This window comes from Microtus oregoni, unplaced genomic scaffold (genome assembly GCF_018167655.1).
Source record: "Microtus oregoni isolate MIOR12 unplaced genomic scaffold, Mior012 000031F_ref0000149, whole genome shotgun sequence".
Taxonomy (NCBI): Eukaryota; Metazoa; Chordata; class Mammalia; order Rodentia; family Cricetidae; genus Microtus; species Microtus oregoni.
Window position 1 is genome coordinate 14460662 of NW_024543090.1, and position 20576 is coordinate 14481237.

Sequence of the window (20576 nt, forward strand, 5' to 3'; positions counted from 1 at the left end):
TTGTGAAAATCTCTTGTATTTTTCTTCTTTTGGTCAAAACCTAACTCATTATGTTAGGTTATAATTGTATAAGAAGTAGTATACAGGCTTGGAGAAGTTTGTGTTTTCCTTAAAAAGAAACTTTTCATCCCATGTGTGTAGCGAAGATTAAACATTACACAGGACGCCTAGCCATTGGGTTCCCCAGCTGTTAGACAGTATTACTTTTCCAGACTTCCTGGTGTGTGGCTAACAATGTGCAATACACTCCTATTAGGTGTAATTTGTATTGCTCCTGGTTTTCTAGCCCCCAAAGACCAATATTCTTAGGGATCTGCTTGTTCAGATAACATGCAAACTGGACAGCCAAACCAGAAAGTAATGAGGACTGAGAAGACTAGTTATAATGTGGCTATTTAAATGTCTAATTGATCTCTAGGGCCATGTCTTTAGGTCATAATTCTCAAGGAGGTACTCACAATGCATAGGAACTACTCCTTTTAACATGAGTTACTGTTTGTTAATTTCTGATAGTCAATTACTGATTGTCCTTCCTGGGTTTTATTCCTTTCACATAGATCTGGACATTTTAGAGGGAACACTTGGTCTGTTCTTATGAAACATGGCATCGTTTGCCTGTCAATGGCTGAATGTTATAATTCTATATAGAAGAGGTCTCTTCCAAATTTGTATACATGTTTTAGCGGTCTACGGGCAGGAAAGGACACACTAAATCAACATCTTTTCATGTGGACCAAGAGCCTCAAACTCACAAATTCCACTTCAGCATTACCATGGCTTGTAGTAAGTGCAGAACACCAAACAGATTGTTCAGATATTCTACAGAGGACTGTGATAGGCTGCCAGAGAATGGGGTTGGGCAGATGTTCTCAGTTTTCTCTAATTCTCAGAGTGTATCTCTCTGTCTTAGAGTGGCCTCATTGGAACTCGTTGAAAGTCGACTGTACTTCCCAGGGCCATGCTAATGTGTGAGATAGTTACTGCCAACTTCTGTCTCCTTAGGACTACAATCCTGTCTGTCGCTGCTTTGTGCTTGTCCATCACAGCTGTGAACTCCTGTTTCTTGTCTTGCTTACATAGCCCACAGAGGAAACTGCATGTAGAATTTCAGACTATGTCTACAGCTACCTCTACTTGGGAATTTTGGTCCTATAAATCCCAGAAATACTGCCGGACCTGTGTCTATATTCTATTTCTCCACCACAGTAGAGCCAACCTAAGACCTCTCTCCCTAGTCTATGGATCTGCAATTGTGGGGAGGCAATAACACAAAGATCAAAGTGGCTGTTCTTTCATGTCCACATACTCTGCACTAACAAGCAGGGCTCGCATTCAAGGGATCTTGGTTGGTGAAACCTTCCTATTACCATATAGTATGATTCTAATATCCTATAATAAATATCATTTGGAGACATTATCATTATTGCTTTAGGCCAATATGGTAGGACTATAGTCTATAGGGCTTCCTGTAACCTTATTCTGGGTTTTCTTCACTATCTAAATGTGCATTTTGCAAGGATTTTCCAAGAAAAATAAACCTTTGGCATCAGTTCTCTGGTTCCTATAAAAAAGAATTACTATTATGGCAACTCTCTGCACCTCGGTGTCTGTAGCCTCATTGTTATGCAAACTGTATTTTCTCCACAGACATTCTAGACATTCTCTGTCTTATGAAAATAGTATAATAACTCTATTATCCACTTAAATGAAGGAAGCAATGATGCAGATAATCTCAAAATAGTGGAACTACTAAGAGTCATTAAGACTGGGTTTCAGAGTGAATCTAACAAGCTCCAGCTCTTCTACACAGAGTTGTCGTGTATAGTACACTCAAAAAAAAATGAGAATGGGGTTACAGGGACCAAATTAGCTTAGTTTATTGGAGAAACTAGGCATAATCTGTCACAGAACTACTCTTTAGATCAGTAATGTGTAAAACATAATCATGCCCACCTGGTCCTCAGAATCACTGTCTAACTGTACCCACTCAATGTGAAACAACCAGGGACAAGACTCAGACACTTCACCTTCCTCTTTAGAGGTCCCAGGCGGGAAGTTTTGGCATCTTGTGCTTTGTAGGTGACCCAAAGGCCACTGGCTACATGCTGGACAAAGCAGACAGAATCACCATACTTGATTTCTGGAACGCCCATGCCTTCCATATCTCTCTTGTGACTGGAATCCGATTTCTCCTTGATTTCCTATTCCACACACAAAAAGAGAAAGAAACAAACAAATGTAGGCATGCCTGATTACATAGCAACTCAATATGGAAAACAAAAATTTGTGCAGAATCTCTAAGACCAAAAGCTTTCATCAGAATAATCATGATGACTCCAAGTCAGGCGTTTAGAAAGACTGGCTTCCTTTATCTGCTGTTGATTGTAAAAGCAATGCACTGAAGCTTTTGGCCACTTTAAAGGTATTTAAAACCATGGAAAAGGAAGCAGTTGGTAGGTTTCTTATTCTCTGATTTTATATGCATCTTTATTATATTTTCACCTCCCTCATCCTAACATAGATATGTTAATGACTTTTAAGCGGTCAGTTAACTCATTTTCAGTGATTGATATCTTCCATAATTAAAATGCTTATCTTCCACAAATACTATAATTCAGGAGCTTAAAAACACCATCTGTGAATATCATAGTCATAACAGCCAGGACATAGAAACAGTCTACGTGTCTATAAACAGATGAACAGATAATGAAAATGTGATATATTTACACAGCAGGGTACTATTTAGCTGTTAAGAAAAATAAAATTATGAAATTAATAGGTAAATGGATGGAGCTAGAAGCAATTATTACGAGTGAGCCCCAGAAAGGCAAATGTCACATGATTTTTCTCATGTGTGGATGCTAGTTTTGAACCTTCAGATACGTATATTTCATTTTGAATATCTATAGAGGTCAAACTATTAGTGAGGAAAATAATAGAGAAGAGGTTAAACTGGAGTGGGGGACACAAAGGGGTAGAGAATATGGGGGGGGATAAATACGACTAAAGTCATATGGAACCTACTACTATGGAAGCATGTTCACACACATACAGAGAGAGAGAGGGGAGGGAGGGAGGGAGGGAGGGAGAGAGAGAGAGAGAGAGAGAGAGAGAGAGAGAGGAAATACAGAGAGAGGAAATACATGTTAAAGAGGAATGACTCTATAATTGAGGTGACGATGTCCCTACTAGACACCAGAGGCTAACAAATAAAAACCCAGGAATTAGTTACCTCTTTTAGAGTTGTTGGTCAGTGAGTTTCCACAGACCTCCCCCTCAATAACTGGGAAGTATGGGGGGTGTTGGATACTATTAGAACACATTGTATGAAATTTTAAAAGAACTAATAAAAAGGTAAAAATAAGTAAAGAGGAAGTTTTTTTTTAACATGTCAGAGGCACTACGTGTTTTAAGGTAAATTTGTTATTTGTATATTAGTCTCTCTCTTAGGGCTATGCTGAAATTGGGATCCCCGTGGCCTTATGTTAGAGGCCATTGTCAGCCTGGGGCACTATTGGGAGGTGGTATAATGTTAAGACAAGAGCCTGGTGGGATGGACTTAGGGCTCTGTTGAAGACAGAAGCATCCTAGACTCTTGTTTTGCTTCTGGTTGGTGTGGGGTAAATGCCTTCTTTATCATTCATATCAAGCCGTAATAATACTCTGGTCTCACCACAGAGCTCAAAGTAGTGGAGCCAGCAGCCTGTGGGCTGGGAATTCTGAAATTATGAGCCAGACTCACCCATCCTCCTTTCAGCCTTCTCTAGTGTGTTTTAAAGTGAAGGGAAGCTGACAAGTGGCCACCTTCGTTATGGTCACAGCCAGTTTCATTCCCCAGTGTCCACTAATTCCTTCCCCCCGCCCCCATCCTCTAGTATAGAAACAGGACTTCTATGCTAAGTAAGCCCCCCGCGACAGCCTGATGTGCCTGCCACATGTAATAGATCCCGATGCATAGCAGCTTTGTTTCTTTCCTCATCAATAGGGCCTCTCTGGCTGTGTTCTAACATTCTATGTCCATTTCTCTTCTCTATCTTGCATTAAACTGCTCAGCTGTAAAAGTCATTATCTGCGCAGCACTTTGAGTATTTTGCAGAATGACAAATGTGGCATGCTATTCCCTTTGATGGCAACAACACCCCTCCTCTTCTTAATGCTGGCGAGTGGACTGAGCCCTTACCACGCTCAGCACCAACTTTAAGTTCTTTACAGGTTCAGGTACTAACTCTTCATAGCAAAGCCTCAGATGGGGTTACAGATATTGTCCTAGTTCTACAGATGAGAAAAATGAACAAAATAATTTGCTTAAAGTCACTCAAGGAGTAAATGCCAAATGCAGTCAAGAAGTCAGGCAGGATCTGGGAGAAGTTGGGGGAGGCGAACCATTAATTAGACTATATTATATGAAAAGATAGTTTACAATAAAAATATAAAAAATAAAAAGAAATCTACCTCTATTTAAATAAAGATAAAAATTAACAACAAGGGGATGAAGTTAGGAGAGAGATGTGACTGGGGTTGGGTCATGAATGGAGTGGGAGATGGGGATAGGGGAGGAGATGATCAGTATATATTGTATATGTTTGAAAATGTCAAAGAAAAAAATTAAAAAGTGAAAACAAAATCATGTCTAGCGTCTGTGTTTTCTCCATTACTCTAAATGGGCCTCAGCTTTCAGTTCCCCCTTTAGATGTCACTCATTTGGTGAAGATAGTTAGTGTCCCTAGCTGCATCTCCCCAGCGTTGCCTTGATCATCTGTTAAACACTTAGCATCCTGTAACAGATCTATGAAAGGAATTAGGGCAGTGAATTGTGGATCCTTAACAGAGGACTCAGCACCTATATTACTTATGGAACGCATTGTGAGGTGGCATGTATTACTGAGTGATTTTTTTTCCTTTCTTGTATATTTATTTTCTACTTCAGCTCTTATTTCTTTTCCTTCAGACTTTCATAAAATGAAAATCAGCTGCTTTATGCACACATAAAATATCAATTTGAGTAGTATTAATATTTCATAAGAAGCTTTTTGTTTTAAATATGTACTGAGACACTAGCTAGAATATTAAAAATACCTTATTTCTCAAAACGAACATATTAAAAAGAAATGGATTTCTGATTTTGTAACACACATGGGTAGGAAAAACGGACGTGATCTATCAGGACTTTCCCAATAGGTGATTGGTCAAGAATGCATTTACTCTATGAAACAATGGACAGCTGATTTCCATCACAGAAATATCCACAGGCCTATAGATGTTCTAGCCAGTAACAGGGCTTACAAGATGTCAGAACTTTTATCTGCTGCCTATTCTCTAGCTATAGTCAACACACTAAAATAGAAACAACACAAAAGACAGCTGTTATGTGGTAATTATACTGATTTCTAATTGCTTCTGGTAAAAATAATGCATATTCTCAACTAGCAATTTATTTTGTCATTTTTTTTTGTTTATTTAAATATGGATTTTCCAAAATAAAATAAATAGGAGGCTCCTTTCCCTTCAGTCTCTGAAACAAATGAGCCACCATTCTCTACAGTGTGTCTGTGCCTTCGCCCTTACATAAGAGCATCATCTTCTAAAGGTCTGTAGTGGTCACTGCGGTGGCTGCTTCTCATTTAGAAGAATAATAACAATAAGACTCAGATATCAATGTCAACAAACACAAACCCCAGTTCAACCCAGCAACTCACAACATTGAGAAATCACCAAGGAAACAAAAGAAGTTGGTGTTAGGGTAACTTGTCTGTGGTCACATGACTACTGGTGTTAGGGAAGCTTGACTGTGCTCACGTGACTGTACTGGTGTTAGGGAAGCTTGGTTGTGCTCACATGACTGAAGCTTATCTATCACATGACCATGGCCTCAGATGCAGTCGTCCCGTTGCCAGATATGGGGTTTTACTGAAGAACAGGCTTAAACTAATTGCTTCTTTTCAGTTCTTAGAACTCGGGAGTTCTTATGTTTTAATCATGTGCTTTAATCAAACTGGGTTTATGAGGGACAACCTTTTCATTTCAGTGTTGGGGATCGAACGCACATCTTCCCACATCCTTGGTAAGTATTTCATAGAGTTCTACTCACAGCTCTCGGGAACATCTTAATGCAATAAATTCTTCTTTTCTTTGGGATTTTATTGGCATTATTACTTGAATTGCCTGATCACTTCTGCAGTTCTACAATGGTAATATTTGTATGCTAACCACTTCTGCAGTTCTACAATGGTAATATTTGTATGCTAACCTTTTCTTCATATTTTGATACATTGACATCTTTGAATCTTATCTGAGTAGGGAGAGACCTGGAGTTCTTAAAGGGCTCCAAGGCATACTCGCTACATGTATACTGAATGATCCAATGTCAGACCTCTTTCATACCTCAGGAGGCAACATCCCTCTGCTCTGTCATCCCCAGGTCAGCCCCCACGCAGCTAGAACACCTCTATAGCTGAAATTACTCCAACTAGTGAACTCTAAACTGTCTGTCTCTGCCCATGGAAACTCCGGTAAATCTGACAGCATAAATTATCCTCTTTAACCCCCAACTCCTCACACCCCTCCTTCTGAAATGTGGTGGTATTCTGCTGAAGGGGCTTGCATGCCATGTCCTGCCTCCTTGTGAGAAGAACCAACTCTTTCCCAGAGTGCTTCTCATGCCTTCTTTCTAATGCCATGCGACTAACCATTAGAGAAAGAACACAGGGCAAACATCAAGCCTTTCCCACATCCAGAGCCAGAAGACACCTCTGACTTCTCTAGTCTCATGGCCCCATACTCCCTATAGGACCTGTCTTACTTAGGACCAGCTGACTCCTCAAATAAGCAGAAGACTGGCCTAGAAGGACTCTTTCATATGGAAACCAATAATTCAGAGGCCAGAAGCCGATCTCCTTCACAGAGTTAGCATACTTTAGGGCACCATTCTCCTGTTCAAACCACCAGGGTCAAGTTCCAAACCTGTTATAAGTCTTGTATTCCAGAATCTATTCCAATTCGCCAACTTGATACTTACTTATCCTTCCTACCCCATCCCTTTCTGCGGGGACCACAAAATGACTCTCTTATCTTTCCTAAGATGGACTGGTTTAAAATCAACTTGATACAAATTACAGTCATCTGGGAAGTGGGAACCTCATTTGAGAAAATGCCTCCACCAGATTGGCCTGTGGGGCATTTTCTTGGTTGATGGTTGATGTGGGAGGGCCCACTATGGTCCCATGCCAGGGTTGTTGGTCCTGGTGAGATAAGAGAGCAGGCCAGGCAAGTCATGAAAAGGAAGCCAGCAAGAAGCATTGCTCTGCACCCTCTGCTTCAGCTATCGCTTCCAGGTTCTTTCCTTGAGTTCCTGCCCTGGCGTTCCTAGATGATGGACCTGTAGGGTGAAATAAACTCTTTCCTCCCCAAATTGCTTTTGGTCATGATGCTTTATGAAAGTAGTAGAGACTCTAAAAACATCTCCTTTGTTCGTCTCCTACCAGGTACTTTCTGACCTGGCCATGTGTGGTCAGGCATATCCTCCAGTCTTCAGAACTAACAAAGCATAGTTTCAAAGTCATTCACTTTCTAGTCCACTGCTTTATCACTCCTGGGTAGTGAGAAAAGTCTACATTTCAATACATGTGAGCCACCTTTGTTGGCACAGATGCTTCCTCTCTGGGAAACAAAGGCTTTATCAAAGAGGAGAACAAGAATTTTTTTTTTTGGCATTTCATATAGTGCTGTGCTTGAAAAAGATTGCAAACAATTTATTTTAGTGGTCTGCAGATATTCGATTTGCATATCAGTATATTGATGTCATCTTTGCCTGTCATTGATGATTCTGAGAAGGAATAGATTACTTGTCCTGATTCTTGCTGAAAGGCAATAGGTAGTACTTTCTCCATTGACAGCTATAGAGGAGATGCCCATGAGTACATCCCAACTGACACATTAGCATTTGGCTTAGATGAGCAAGTTGCTATTTTCCAGAAATAATACCTTCTCAGTGTCTATTACGAGCCAGCTGCTTTGCTAAGTCCTCAACAACACCAACACATAAAGTACTGTGTCTACAAGGTGACAAGAGTAATATATAAATCTCTACAAACATTTTCTCTAACCCTGCCAAAGGTCATACTGCTTTTTATCAGCTTGCTTTATTGAGGATAAACTGAGACCTATATTGATTCAACAACTTGCTCTAGGCCACACAGCTAGAAAAAAAAAGAACAGAATTTAAGCCAGGTCTGATTCCCAAAACCCATTTTAACAGACTTCTTTAAATGGCTTTTCCATTAGTATAGATAAGTAATTAATTGTATCGATGCCTTAGATATTTAAAGGCCAATATAATATAAAGTAATAGTTAAAATAAATACTTTTTTGTTGTTTTTTGTTTTGTTTTGTTTTTTTTTTTTGTTGCTGTTGTCTTTCAAGACAGGATTTCTATGTAGCTTTGGAGCCTGTCCTGTAACTAGATCTTGTAGACCAGGCTGGCCTTGAATTCACAGAGATCCACTTGACTCCGCCTCCCAAGAACTTAAATTAAAGGTGTGTGCCACCACTGCCCGGCTCTACATACTCTTAATTTATAAGAAAAGCAGCTTTGTATTTATATGAACTTTAGAAGTTACACACATAACTCAATTACAAACAGGTGATATGGTATGCATTCAAAGGACAATTGCACCTTGTGCTGGTCTGTCACTTCTAGAAAGGCACCAGTATCCACAATATTCATCCTGGTAACATTATCCAGTCACAACCAACCCTAAATACCTCATCACTACACAGTCTAGGGAAGCTTTTCCCATGCTTGTTTATTTTTAAAACATTATTTTTTAGATATGAATGTTTTGTTTGTACTTATCTAAGAGCCCCATGTATGCATAGTATTAGCGGAGGCTGGAAGAGGGTGTCAGATCCCTTGGAACTGGTGTTAAAGATAGACATGAGCTACCCTGAGGGTGCTGGGAAGGGAACCTGACTCCTGTAGGAACAAGTGTTCTTCACTGCTGAGCTATCTGTCCAAGTTTCTCCCCCCATAACACCTCACTATAGGGATACAGTTCTAATAAAATAAACCCCTAGAGGCCACACTCAAGCCATAGCAGTATGGATATGGAAGGGGATGGCATTCTGGTAAATGAAAAAATTAGCCAAGGAGAGTGATGAAATATAGAGAGGAAGTTGGGAAAAACTAAGGACTAAAGAGACCTATAAGTCCATACTTTTCAGAATCACAATATTAAGAGACTTTCTGCAGGAAAAGATGCCTTTAGACAAATGATGTGTCTTCTAGGAGCCAAATAGAAGCTTTCAGGATTATAAGTCTCACATTAAAAGTTAAGCATCATCATTATCTGCAAAAGTAATCAATTCAGTTCTGTTTAATGCAGCATTCCTAGCATCGTCTGGCATCTGTTTTCGGGGAAAGCTAATGCAGCTAATGCAAGGCCATGAAGGCACCAGGTTGCATCTTAGAATAGCCAATCTAGTATCAGGGAGAAAGGTGGACAGAAAGGGAGTCCGACGAGGGAAGGGTGTGCTGTAAGGTATGGCAGTAATCTGGAGGAAGATGTTTGAAAAGTTTCCAATTCAAACGTATTAGAGTAAATGAGTAATCATTTAACACAATTAAACTACATGTGTCCATGGAAGTTACAAAATACCTTTACAACATATACTGCAAGCATCTAAAATATTTCAGAGAAAGAGAAGGGATGATGGAACCCATTAACAGATGCGGAAGGGAGTCTTTGCAGAAGGTCAAGGTGAGTCCACTTCTGTCTACCTGTCTCTGCAGAAACCATGAGGAATCAACTCTGGGTTCACTATACCAATATGGTACCCTCATGAACTAGAATTAGCGGTCTTAATATTGCCTTAAAACAGTTATAGCCTGTAGAATGCTGCATAGAACCTGGGAAGCCCTGGGGCTGGTGGCAAGGCCTCTGCCGGGTGGGATGACAAGGACGTCCTTCTGTTCTGAGCACGTTAGGGAGCAGGCCCATCTGCCTCCATAGGTGAAGCATATTTCCCAAGAGAAGGCCACATTTTCTCTTTTCATCTTTCTGTCACCACCCCCAGTTCGGCAACCCAACTTCCACTTCTTGGTTTAAAAAATACAGCTTCATGGGTCACCTTCCTGGTCTCCTTTAGTCCTCAAAATAATCCTTCAAAAACATGCACCTTGATCCCTAGTTTTATAAAAAGAAATATTGAGGTTGAACAGAAAATGGCAGCATCGAGGTTGAAATCTCGATTTCTCCCACTTCACAGTACATGGTTTTCCTAAACTGCCTTTATTTGGTTCACTTTGAACAACAAAGGCTTGGGAAAACACACTCATTAGAGAAGTGTAAATCCTTTGTAGTTTTGATGTAAACGAAACAGCAGTAGGTGGTGGTATCTCCAGATCTTCAAATCATATGTTGATATTCCTACTCTCACTTTCGTTCTTTGGCTCTACCACGCATGTCCGACCTTCTGACTTGGTGACAGAACACTGTCATCTACAAAGGCCACCCTTGAGAGCTGTGCAATTCAGTTACAGAACAAGACCAAGACCCAAGCCGTTCTGCTGTTTTAAGTAAGTTCACTGGTTTGTGTTGAGCCATGTTCATAGCTGTTCACTGTCATATAAGCTGTGGGTCAGGAAAATCCTGTACCCGCTTCCTGCTCATTTGGTGACTTTCAGGAGGGAGCAATCACTGGTAAGACACAACTTGAGCACTGTGTCCATAGACAGATGTTCTTAGGAGCCCAGCTGCCCCCTTGTTTGGGGGTGCTTCAGGCTACTGAAGTTAAAGAGCCCATGAGAAGCAGGTTGAACAAGAACACAGTACTTAATACATAACAGGTATTTGATAAATGCTTTCCAAATTGAATGAAATGCCCTTTGCTTTGAGGGAAAATTTCCTATCATCTGGAACAGTGACAGCTGTACACCCTTACACAATGAAATAGGCAAAATGTGGGAGTCTAGCCCCATCATTTCAAGACTGGTTCTTAAAAGTACATGTAGACTAGCCATAAAATGAATGGCTACACATAATAGGTCTGATTTACTATTATTAATTCAACCTTGCCTGAAAGGAATGCAGTGCTGTAAGCTGACATTGAAGCATGACATCTAAATAGCATTTGCCACGCCAGAGTAAATATTAAACCACATTATCTGACGCTCCTTAGGGAACGGCCTTGCAATGTCAAGACCATGGAAAATGATGGGAAATCAAATTCACAGAAATTTGACTTAGATGTTCAAAATAAAATGAATCTCTGTCATTGAATGCATACAGCGATGAGCTGATAGCAAAATGATTACACAAGCAAGGCAGAACATCGCTACGAAGATGAAGGAGGTTAGGCTGAAATGAGCTTCATGGTGGACTTTTATGATCACATTTATATATTCCTTCATCAGGCCGTTTTCAACTGCAGTTTTTACACAATATCCACTGAGATGCTGGAATACAAATCCATTTCAGATATGCATGTTCATTGTCACTAGGACCACCTACTGGAAGCATGAGCAGTGTTTGTTCTCATAAGCTCCACCTCATACTTTCCCGGAAGTATATGAATAACCTCACTAGTGATGATGTGTAGAGACTAAAGAATGCCATAGGAAAAGGTTGGTTGCGAGAAAAACAACACGTTCAAGGACTGGTAAGCATACAGTATGCTGGATCTAAAAGGGACCACAGGAAAGTGGCAAGAGACATGATGGAAGGCCAGGCAGAGGTCAGCTGTAAGCAAGTCTTCATGACAGACTTCAAATGAGGTCAGTGTAAGGAAAGAATTATTTTCCAGGTCTCATGAAAAACAGATGAGAGTCAAGCCCAGAATTAGGCAATGTTAAAGCTGTGTAACATGTCACACTATCACTTTCAGAGTTGGGGTGCTACCTTTCAGAGGCAACAACATATCCCAGAACCTCTATTTGATGAGAATAATTCTGTTAAAGTGGTGGTGTGGGAGCCTGGGTCATGATCATTTTCTGTTCTTTATTCTACATGTTTCATATAATTTCCCCAATGATCTTAGAATCACCAGAATCAGGTCCAGGCTTACAACTGCAGCTGGTGTTTAGATGTGATCACCTTTCAGGAAGGCTTGGTCACATCCCAATTATCTGTTTGTTTATTGATTTTGGCTTTTGAGACAGGGCCTCTCTACGTAGCCCTGGCTGTCCTGGAACTTCCTATGTAGATCAGGATGGCCTCAGACTCACAGAGATCCTATTGCTTCTGACTCTTAAGTTCTGAGGTTAAAGGTGTGAGTGCCTATGCCCGGGCCCGTTTTTTCATTGTGTGGTACCAGGGATTGAACCCAGGACCTTACACATGCTGGGCAAGTGCTCTGGAACTGAACTTGGTTTACATCTTCTTTTTGTCTTTTATTACCAGTCATGCTAAGTTCACTAGGCTGGTCCTCAACTTACTCTGCAGTCAAGGTAGGAGCTCATCATTCCTCTACTTCAACCTCCTGAGGAGCAAGGCTTGTGAACCTGTGCCATCAGGTCTTGTTCACACGTTTCTCTTACAGCACACACAAACTCCTCAGGAGCACCTACCTGCCCTCTTCCTGTAGATGTAGCTTGCTAAGGGTATTATGTACTGGCAACTGTTCCCATGACCTCTTATTGCAGTCACAGCTACTACAGACTAATGCAACTTTATTTCAAATGAGAGGATGAGAAGTTTATAATTACAAATGAAAGAGGCCCAGACCAGCATCCTTTAAGGACATGTGACTGAAGCCCAAACACTACTACTCCCAGGAACCTCTTTTTCTATTACCAGACTGTCCATCTTATAGAGAAGGGCAAATGAACACTCCAACTTCTCCTAACAGAATACAACTCTCTGTCTCTACATATTAGCCTTTCCACTGAGGTATCCCAAACTCATTTAGACCCTGAAATGTTGTCTACTGTCTACTCTGTTAACTAACATGGATAACAGGAAAGAGTGAGGACATCATGCTCACGTACAGTTGAAAGGTAGAGTCCCAATCCCTTGTGTCTTCTGGAGGTCATCACTACTGTCCAGTGAAGCTCACCAAAGTGCATGCTGGGAAGATAGCTTGCAACTAGTTCCTGAGCTTGGAGCCATGTGGAGGCCCTGGGATGCCAGGACACCCCTAGGGTTCTTCTCCCACAGCAATTTCATGGGGGTATGGCAAGATGAGTGCTCCCCACATGGTCTTTCTTTTTTTGGGTGTAGCTTCAGTCTAAGATTCCAAATGTTTCTCCCATACTACATTTCAAAGGGAGCCCCAATTTCCTGTGGGAACACAGCCATATGTGCCTGCTATGGAGCTGAAGTAATTTCAATTTTGATTCTTTTATAATGGAAATGAAGCTAACTGGGCTGAGTACAAATGAACGGAGAGTTATTTAAAACCTCTAATAGAGCGACTCCAGTAAAATGTAAGCATGCTGCCAATGGCACGGGCCAGCTCCAACATCTAGTTCTGTTAAGCTGCTGGCTTTCACAGAACCACAGTGACATTTTATACACTGGGTGCTAGCCTCCTTGTATGTGGAAATGGAGGGACTTGAGATAAATGATGGGCTTTGGGAAGATAAAACAGAAGCAAGGAGTGATGTAAGTAATAAAAGTGTTGTAACGATCCTATGGGGCTGAGTGTAACTTCCCCCCAGAAACCATTGCACATTGTCGAGCCTTGATGCACAAGACTAAGGCAAGGAAGAAATGCAGTGGAGAGGTTCCTTGGGAGCAGGATCCCGCCAGCTGCCTGGGAGGATGACTGAATCTTCATGTAAATGAAACAGTAAAGACCTTGCCATAATTTTGCTAGTCCAGCATATCTATAGCAGGATGGGGGAAACGAGGTGCAAAGCTCAGGTAGGAAAGGGCCAAGGGACATTCTCAGTAAGGGACTGAGTGGGTCATCAACCACCATGAGTCACTTCTCACTTCCCACCTTCCTCCCTCCTCCCTACCTGCTGTTCCCCTCCCTCTACACCCCATCTCTCAGGAGAGAACGGGACCTTGTCTGCTGCTGTTCTTATATCTTTTCTGTTTTAGTTTTTTCATCTATCATTTTCGTAAAATGGACTGCCATAAATCACTTCCTGGTAGCCAGAATAATTGCTAAATACACATAAATTTAAAATCCTCAGCCAGGCAGTGGTGGCACTTGCCTTTAATTCCAGCACTGAGAAGACAGAGGCAGGCAGTTGTCTGTGAGTTAAAGGCCAGCCTGATCTATACAGCAAGTTCCAGGACAGTCAATGACAGCAAACAAACAAACAAACCACGAAATCCCAAACCCTCAAGCTAGCAATCTTGAAACAGAGGAGAAAGGACTGATGGTAAAAGGTAAGACATATGCTCAGAAAGACAGCCTGCAGCCGCATGCCACCACACAGGAGATAGGGAAAAGGTGGCATGTGAAGTGGGTTTAGTGAGAAATGGGCATGAAACTCATGCATTTCTAAACATTTATTTTACTTTTTAAATATGTGCCTGTATGTACATCTGTGTGTGGGTATGTACATCTTAACGCAGATGCTTATGGAAGCCAGAGGTGTTGGATCCTCCTCCTTGATGTGGGTGCTGAAAACCAACCCCAGGTTCTCTGCAAGAGCAGTATATTTTAGCTGTAGAAGTATCTCTCTCTCCAGTCTCTAAACTTGGTTATTTTTAATGTTTAAAATACAGATATGAAGCCAGGTGGTGGTGGTGCACGCCTTTAATCCCAGAACTCAGGGTGGCAGAGGCAGGCGGACCTCTGTGAGTTAGGGGCCAATCTGGTCTACAGAGTGAGTTCCAGGACAGCCAGAGATACACAGAAACCTGTCTCAAAAAACAAAACAAAAAAAACCAGATGTAAAAAAGCTTAATTTCTGTGGTAAATAAAACCTTTATGTTAAAGTGTTTCTCTTTCTTAATGAGCAGATCACAGAACCATGAAGGGTTGGGGAGGGCAGTGCTGAAGAGGTTATTTTCTCCTGATGCTCAGGAATCAGAGATGTTCCATAGAACATTCAGCTGTCAACTGAAAACCTACCATCATAAACAGAACCATCAATAACCCTTCACAGAAATCACGTTGAGAAAAGAAATCAAAACCTACTTCTCAGAAAATGCAAGGAAGAATGAAACTAGAGATGAAGTTCCCAAAGGAGAGAATGCCCACACTCTCAGAGGAGCAGACATCCTGATAGCCATGCATACATCTGTGCTGAGCTCTTCTTATGCTTGGATGATCTTTCCAGAACAATCAGAAAGTGCCGGTGCATCCAACTGTCCATCAGAAGTCAGCTCAGCATGCAATTCTGACTCCAGTCATAGCCAGCTCTCAGCTAGGCAGAATCCAAACTTGACTGAACACTAGGTAGTTGAAAAGGTAGTTGCTTATATGCACATCAGATGGGAAACTTTTCCATTTAGAATTAACATAACTACCTGAGGATGTACTCTCAGTGAAAAATTGAGTGGGCAGGACAAAGCTAAGAAATGAGAAAAAATTAGAAGTCCTAATAACTCTATAAAACTCTAAGATTATAGCTTCCTTTTTCCTGTGAGCAATATTGTCTACTCTGATGATTGTACGCTTTCTAAGAGTTACTAGTTCCCTCTTACATACTTTATCCTTCATCTCAGATAGATGTTCTCTCAGGAGGCCATCTCCAAAGATCAAAGAGCATGATTCTCAGGGGTCCATGCTGGAGATTGTTCCAGTCTCTATTCTTTTCAGAGTTCTACCTGGAGGACTCCAGTGACTCTTACTTCCAGTGCAGAGTCAAAGTTTATTCCATAGCGCCTTACCTTTGACGCCCGGAAGGAGAAGGCTGTGGACTTGGTATCCGATTTTCCCCGGTCTTGTAGAAGAAGGCCTTGGTCTTCTGTCAAGGCCAAGTAATGGCCGGTAGTGAGATGCCGGAGACGGAAAGCCTGGCCCCACCTGATGTTACTGCCACTCCAGCTGGTGAAAAGCACATAAGAAATTATATTACATAGAAGTCAATGCTGTTCAACATTTATCCCAAGCTTTCCTTAACCCCAGAGTTATTCCCTCTCTGGGGTTTATTATTAAAGGTCACTGAACTGTTTCCTGTCTGTCTGCAACTCAACACGGTGCTTCTGTTTGATTCCCCATTAATGAAAGCGCCGTGATCCGGAAGGCAGGGCAGTATATACTATGACTGGAAGTCCTGAGTTTCAACTTACCATTCAGTCCACCAATAAGTACCCTTATACAAACCATCTCAAAATGATGGGAAGACTTCATTTCTAGGAACACTTGTATCTGGGAAACCAGTCTTTCCATTTGGTTATAGGAATTCAAATACCTCATCATCAATCATAAAGAGTCCTGTCTTCACGAGAGACAAGAAAACAAGCAAACCAAAGCCTAAAACCACTGCGGGTTCAGTCTGCCAGGAGAGGCAGGTAGTAAGGGATGCAATAAGGGAGCAGATATCCTGGGGCATTCAAAGGAGATCTATTCTGCAGGGAAAAGTAGAGTAGGATGGAAGAATTGAGATAAGGAAAATCTCAGGTGGAATGTTCATCTTTTTATGGCCCTTCACCAAAAGATTAGCATTCAAAAGGAGTTATGGTGAATATTAGGGGAGAAATTATCCATGGGATCACTAGTAATTCAAAATGGATCCTTAAAGTTAGGATACCATGTATGTGTCAAACTTTGAAATCATTTCCCATGTCTTCAATTTTAGGAACATCTGAGAATCAAAACCACAGTGTCTGATGTAAAGAACTAACAGCTACAACTGTGACAGTTTGTATATACCTACCTTGGCATTGGAAATGTCCCATAAACAAGAACTCTTGAGCAAGTAAATAAGTGGGTGCCTCATTAAAAATAAATTGGCATTTCTCTTTCTCTCTCCCCTTGTCCCTCTCTTTAACACACACACACACACATGTACACATTAATTATATATACATATATATCTCAGATTCATTTCTTTCTTATACAACAGTGATACACTCCAAATAAGCATCTTCAAAAGTTTCTTAATAAGCTATGTAAATGAGACAAAAAGGGGAGGAAGATGTAGGGGAATTGCCACTATTTTTTCATCTCTAGTAGACCATCTTAGGGGGTAAATGCCACTCATGAGGAAGAATTCTCCATCGAACACATGTTTAGGGAGACACTGACCTGAGTGTTAGGGAGGAAATGGAAAAGGAGAAGCAGGTGATAATATCTATTCCCTCCTCTCTTACCCACAGCTGGTTAGCTCTAACTTGACTTACCTATGATCCCAGCAAAAAGAACCTGCTCTCAACAAGACGGGCCTACAGTATTGGAGTTTAAATGACAAATCACTCAAACTTTAAAAGCTGTTACTCAAGCTCATTTTTGGAAAAACCAGGCTTTGTTCCTTCCACCTACGTAAATTACTGTTTGAAATATTCTGACAAATGTTGTTTTCTCCATAGTTACATCAAGTTTGAGTCTTATTTTATTTTACTAGCTGCCATCATGACTACCTGTCTATCTTTGTTGTTTAAAGATAGCTTTTAACTGGAGCCAAGATATTCACTGAATATCTTGTTTAATAAGATAAAGGAGGGGAGGCTCTGAGGGCTTTAGGTAATGCCAAAGCTAGTGTTCGATTACCTAGGCTCTAGGCTCTGTAAGAACAGGGTGCATAGAATCAACCATAGAATCAAAGGAGGAACCTGGAAATATCTTGGAAGTGAGGAAGTCAGTCTCCTCTCCCTTTCTGTCTTTCTGTCTATTTTTCTCCCTGCTTCCTTATAATCAAAGCCATAGAAATTTCAGAATTTAGCTCTCACATATAAAACATGATAAATAGAAGAGAATGGACTGTACTGGAAAACCAACCAGTCTTGCAAATGGCACCATATGGACCATGTGTTACCTTATCCGAAGGGGTTCCACTCTCCATAGAGACCTGGCTCTGGTCCCAGCTCCTCCAGCTTCATAGAACACCCTCCTGCGAGCAGAGTTGGAGATCAGCACTAGTTGTGGGACAGCTCCCTTTAGAGAAGGCGATCAGCACCAGTTATGGGACAGCTCCTTGCAGGGGAGGCTCAACCAGTGAGTGGTCTAAGCCTCCTGAAATTAGCAAAACTCAAAGGGAGGATTGGTTGTGGGTTCTTGTCTCTACTCTTAGGACAAATAAGAGCCACTTAAGGGTAGGGGACTGTACCCCACATGCAACAGACATTCATGGGTCACCAGAGAGACATGGGAAAAGGGATGGCAATGTCTTCCATTTCTTCATTGTTAAAACAGCTCAGTCACATACCGTGTTACTGATAAAGAATGTTCTGAGCCTTTCAGGTTAGGCTTCTCAGTGTGATTTACATTTCTTATAAATAGTTTTTTACTTTTCAAACATATATGTGGTATAGGGTGAAGCCCTTGCCATTGTTCTAGGAAGCATGGATAAAGTTGTGTCTCCAGCTGTCACGGTTTCCATCATCCTTTTTTGCCAGCTTAAAAGAACTATGCTTTAATATACTTGTAAATCATTTCCGTTTTGAATTAATTTTAGACCCATGAGTAAATGTCACAAACAGTCACAGAGTTCCTTACAGTGTCACCTGCTTCCCCTCACATGGTCACCTTGCATCATATGGTTGCCCAAACTGAGAAACCAAAGTTTGTAGCCAATTGATGTACTCAAACTCAACACTTTATTCATAGTTCATCCAAAAAGTTTCTGATAGTTATTTTCCTGTTGCAGGTCATGGTCCAGAGTGCCACCATAAAGGTTAGGCTTGCCCTCTTTATTTGACCTCTCAGTGTTTCTGCTTCTTCCTTGTTTTTTTTTTTTTACCACTCAGAATTTTAAGAAGCACAGTATTGGTCATGTTTTTCTCATTATTGCCAAAGCCTCAATGTTTCCATTTGTGTAATAGGAATGAACCTATCTAGATCACACATTATGTGAAGTAAACTGACATACTTCTACTAATTGTGTGATGCATGCATGAGCATATTTGTGTGTGACTCTATATAACGGTGCATGAAGAGACCAGGGAAGAATACTGGGTGTCTCCTTCATGAGGCCTTTCAAGGCTAATCATTTGAATTCACCAACCTTACCTCTACCTCTGTCATAGTTTGTCTAAGTCACAAAAGTGAATTATTCAAAGCTTCATAAGAGTTTGGACCTAGATTTTAGGAAAGAAAGCCTCTATAGTGATGAAGAGGAATAGATATATCCCCCATGGTGAAGTAGTAGTTCAAAGGATGCACCTTAAAATGAAAGATATCTGTATTTGGATCTGTTAGTGCTATGACCTAGGGAAAGATCTGTCAATTCTCTGTGGTTCAGTTTCTTTGTCTGCAAAACAGGTCTAATCAGGTAGTTATATCATGAGATATAAAGACGCAATGTGACTTTTAAAAGGATGTTAAAAAAGAATGGTCATAGATATACACAGAACTATAAAATACAGATTTATCTGAATTTTGTTTAAACATAGACATTTATACATATGCATAGAAGAACAGATTAAGGCACATGGCTATAATGAAATATTAGATTAAGCCTGGTTACATCAAGCAGGTAGGGTTATAGAAGGTATTTCTAAGCCTTTTTTTAAAAAATGTATACTCTACCAGAAAACACTTAGTGTTAGAAATGAGCCTTGATAAAAATACCCCTTGCCAGAGTAGGGATACTGGGATTTAGAAATATAGTAAAGAATACAGAGATGTGAAAATAATAAGACAGAAAAACATAGAATCGTACCAGGAAGGAATTCCAGTGAATACTAAAATTTCCCACATTTAATTTCCAATTGCTTAAAATACCCCTGACCCCAAAAGGTAGGAGTAAGACAAAAAACTGCAATAACATGATACAAGGAAGTGAACATACCAATTGAAGGTTGTGGGCTACATCCATAGTTAAACATTCACACTCACACCTGAGACCAAAATATTCTGTAGGCAAGCCACTCCCTGGGTGGAATCCAATGTTGTCTCCTTAAGGGAACTGGAACTTAGTCAGATCCTTAGACTTCTGTTTGAGGTAGAAACGTATCTACTTCTCTATTCCTGAAATCCACTTGTTGACAATAACCTTGAGAGAGCAGAATTCTTTTTTTTTGAGGTGGAAACACAATAACCTTGAAGGAATAGAGGTAATTTCCAACTCTCTGACCTTTGGTCAAGTGGACATAGGTTCACATTTTTGACCCTCTACTACTTAGTAAAAAAAAAATTATACTACTTAATAGCCATAACTTCTTGGTGGCTATGTACCTGGCCAAGAACGGAAATACTCCAATACTGACTTAACTACTCTACAGATTGGCTGAGATATTAACTATGTGTCTCTGCCTTCAGCAAAGGCTGAAAGAAAGAAAAGTAGAGATGAAGGGGCCCACTTTGGGGCTCAAGCAGTCCAGCCCCGGAGCTAGCATCAGAATGCCCTTTAAGTCCAATTTCTGAAGTATTCGCAAAGGTCCATTCTTCCTTACTGAAACATTCTTGCAGCTTGGTCTGTTTAATCTCACCAGGTTACCAAGGTCGAAACAACTTGTTCCTGCTACCTCAAATGACTACAATCAGGGGCAGAGTGGGAGGACAGCTGAGGTGCTTTT

At 40.8% G+C, this 20576-nt stretch overlaps 1 protein-coding gene across 1 annotated transcript in view; it reads right to left on the bottom strand.

The window, feature by feature from the left end:
- Ryr3 (ryanodine receptor 3) overlaps positions 1–20576 on the bottom strand; it is a 522546-nt gene that overhangs the window by 265344 nt on the left and 236626 nt on the right. The window contains exons 9-11 of the mRNA XM_041678998.1: positions 17876–17950; positions 15789–15945; positions 2028–2201 (exon numbers count right to left, since the gene is read on the bottom strand). Coding sequence (XP_041534932.1) covers positions 2028–2201; positions 15789–15945; positions 17876–17950 — 406 coding nt within the window. The remainder of the gene's footprint in view (positions 1–2027; positions 2202–15788; positions 15946–17875; positions 17951–20576) is intronic.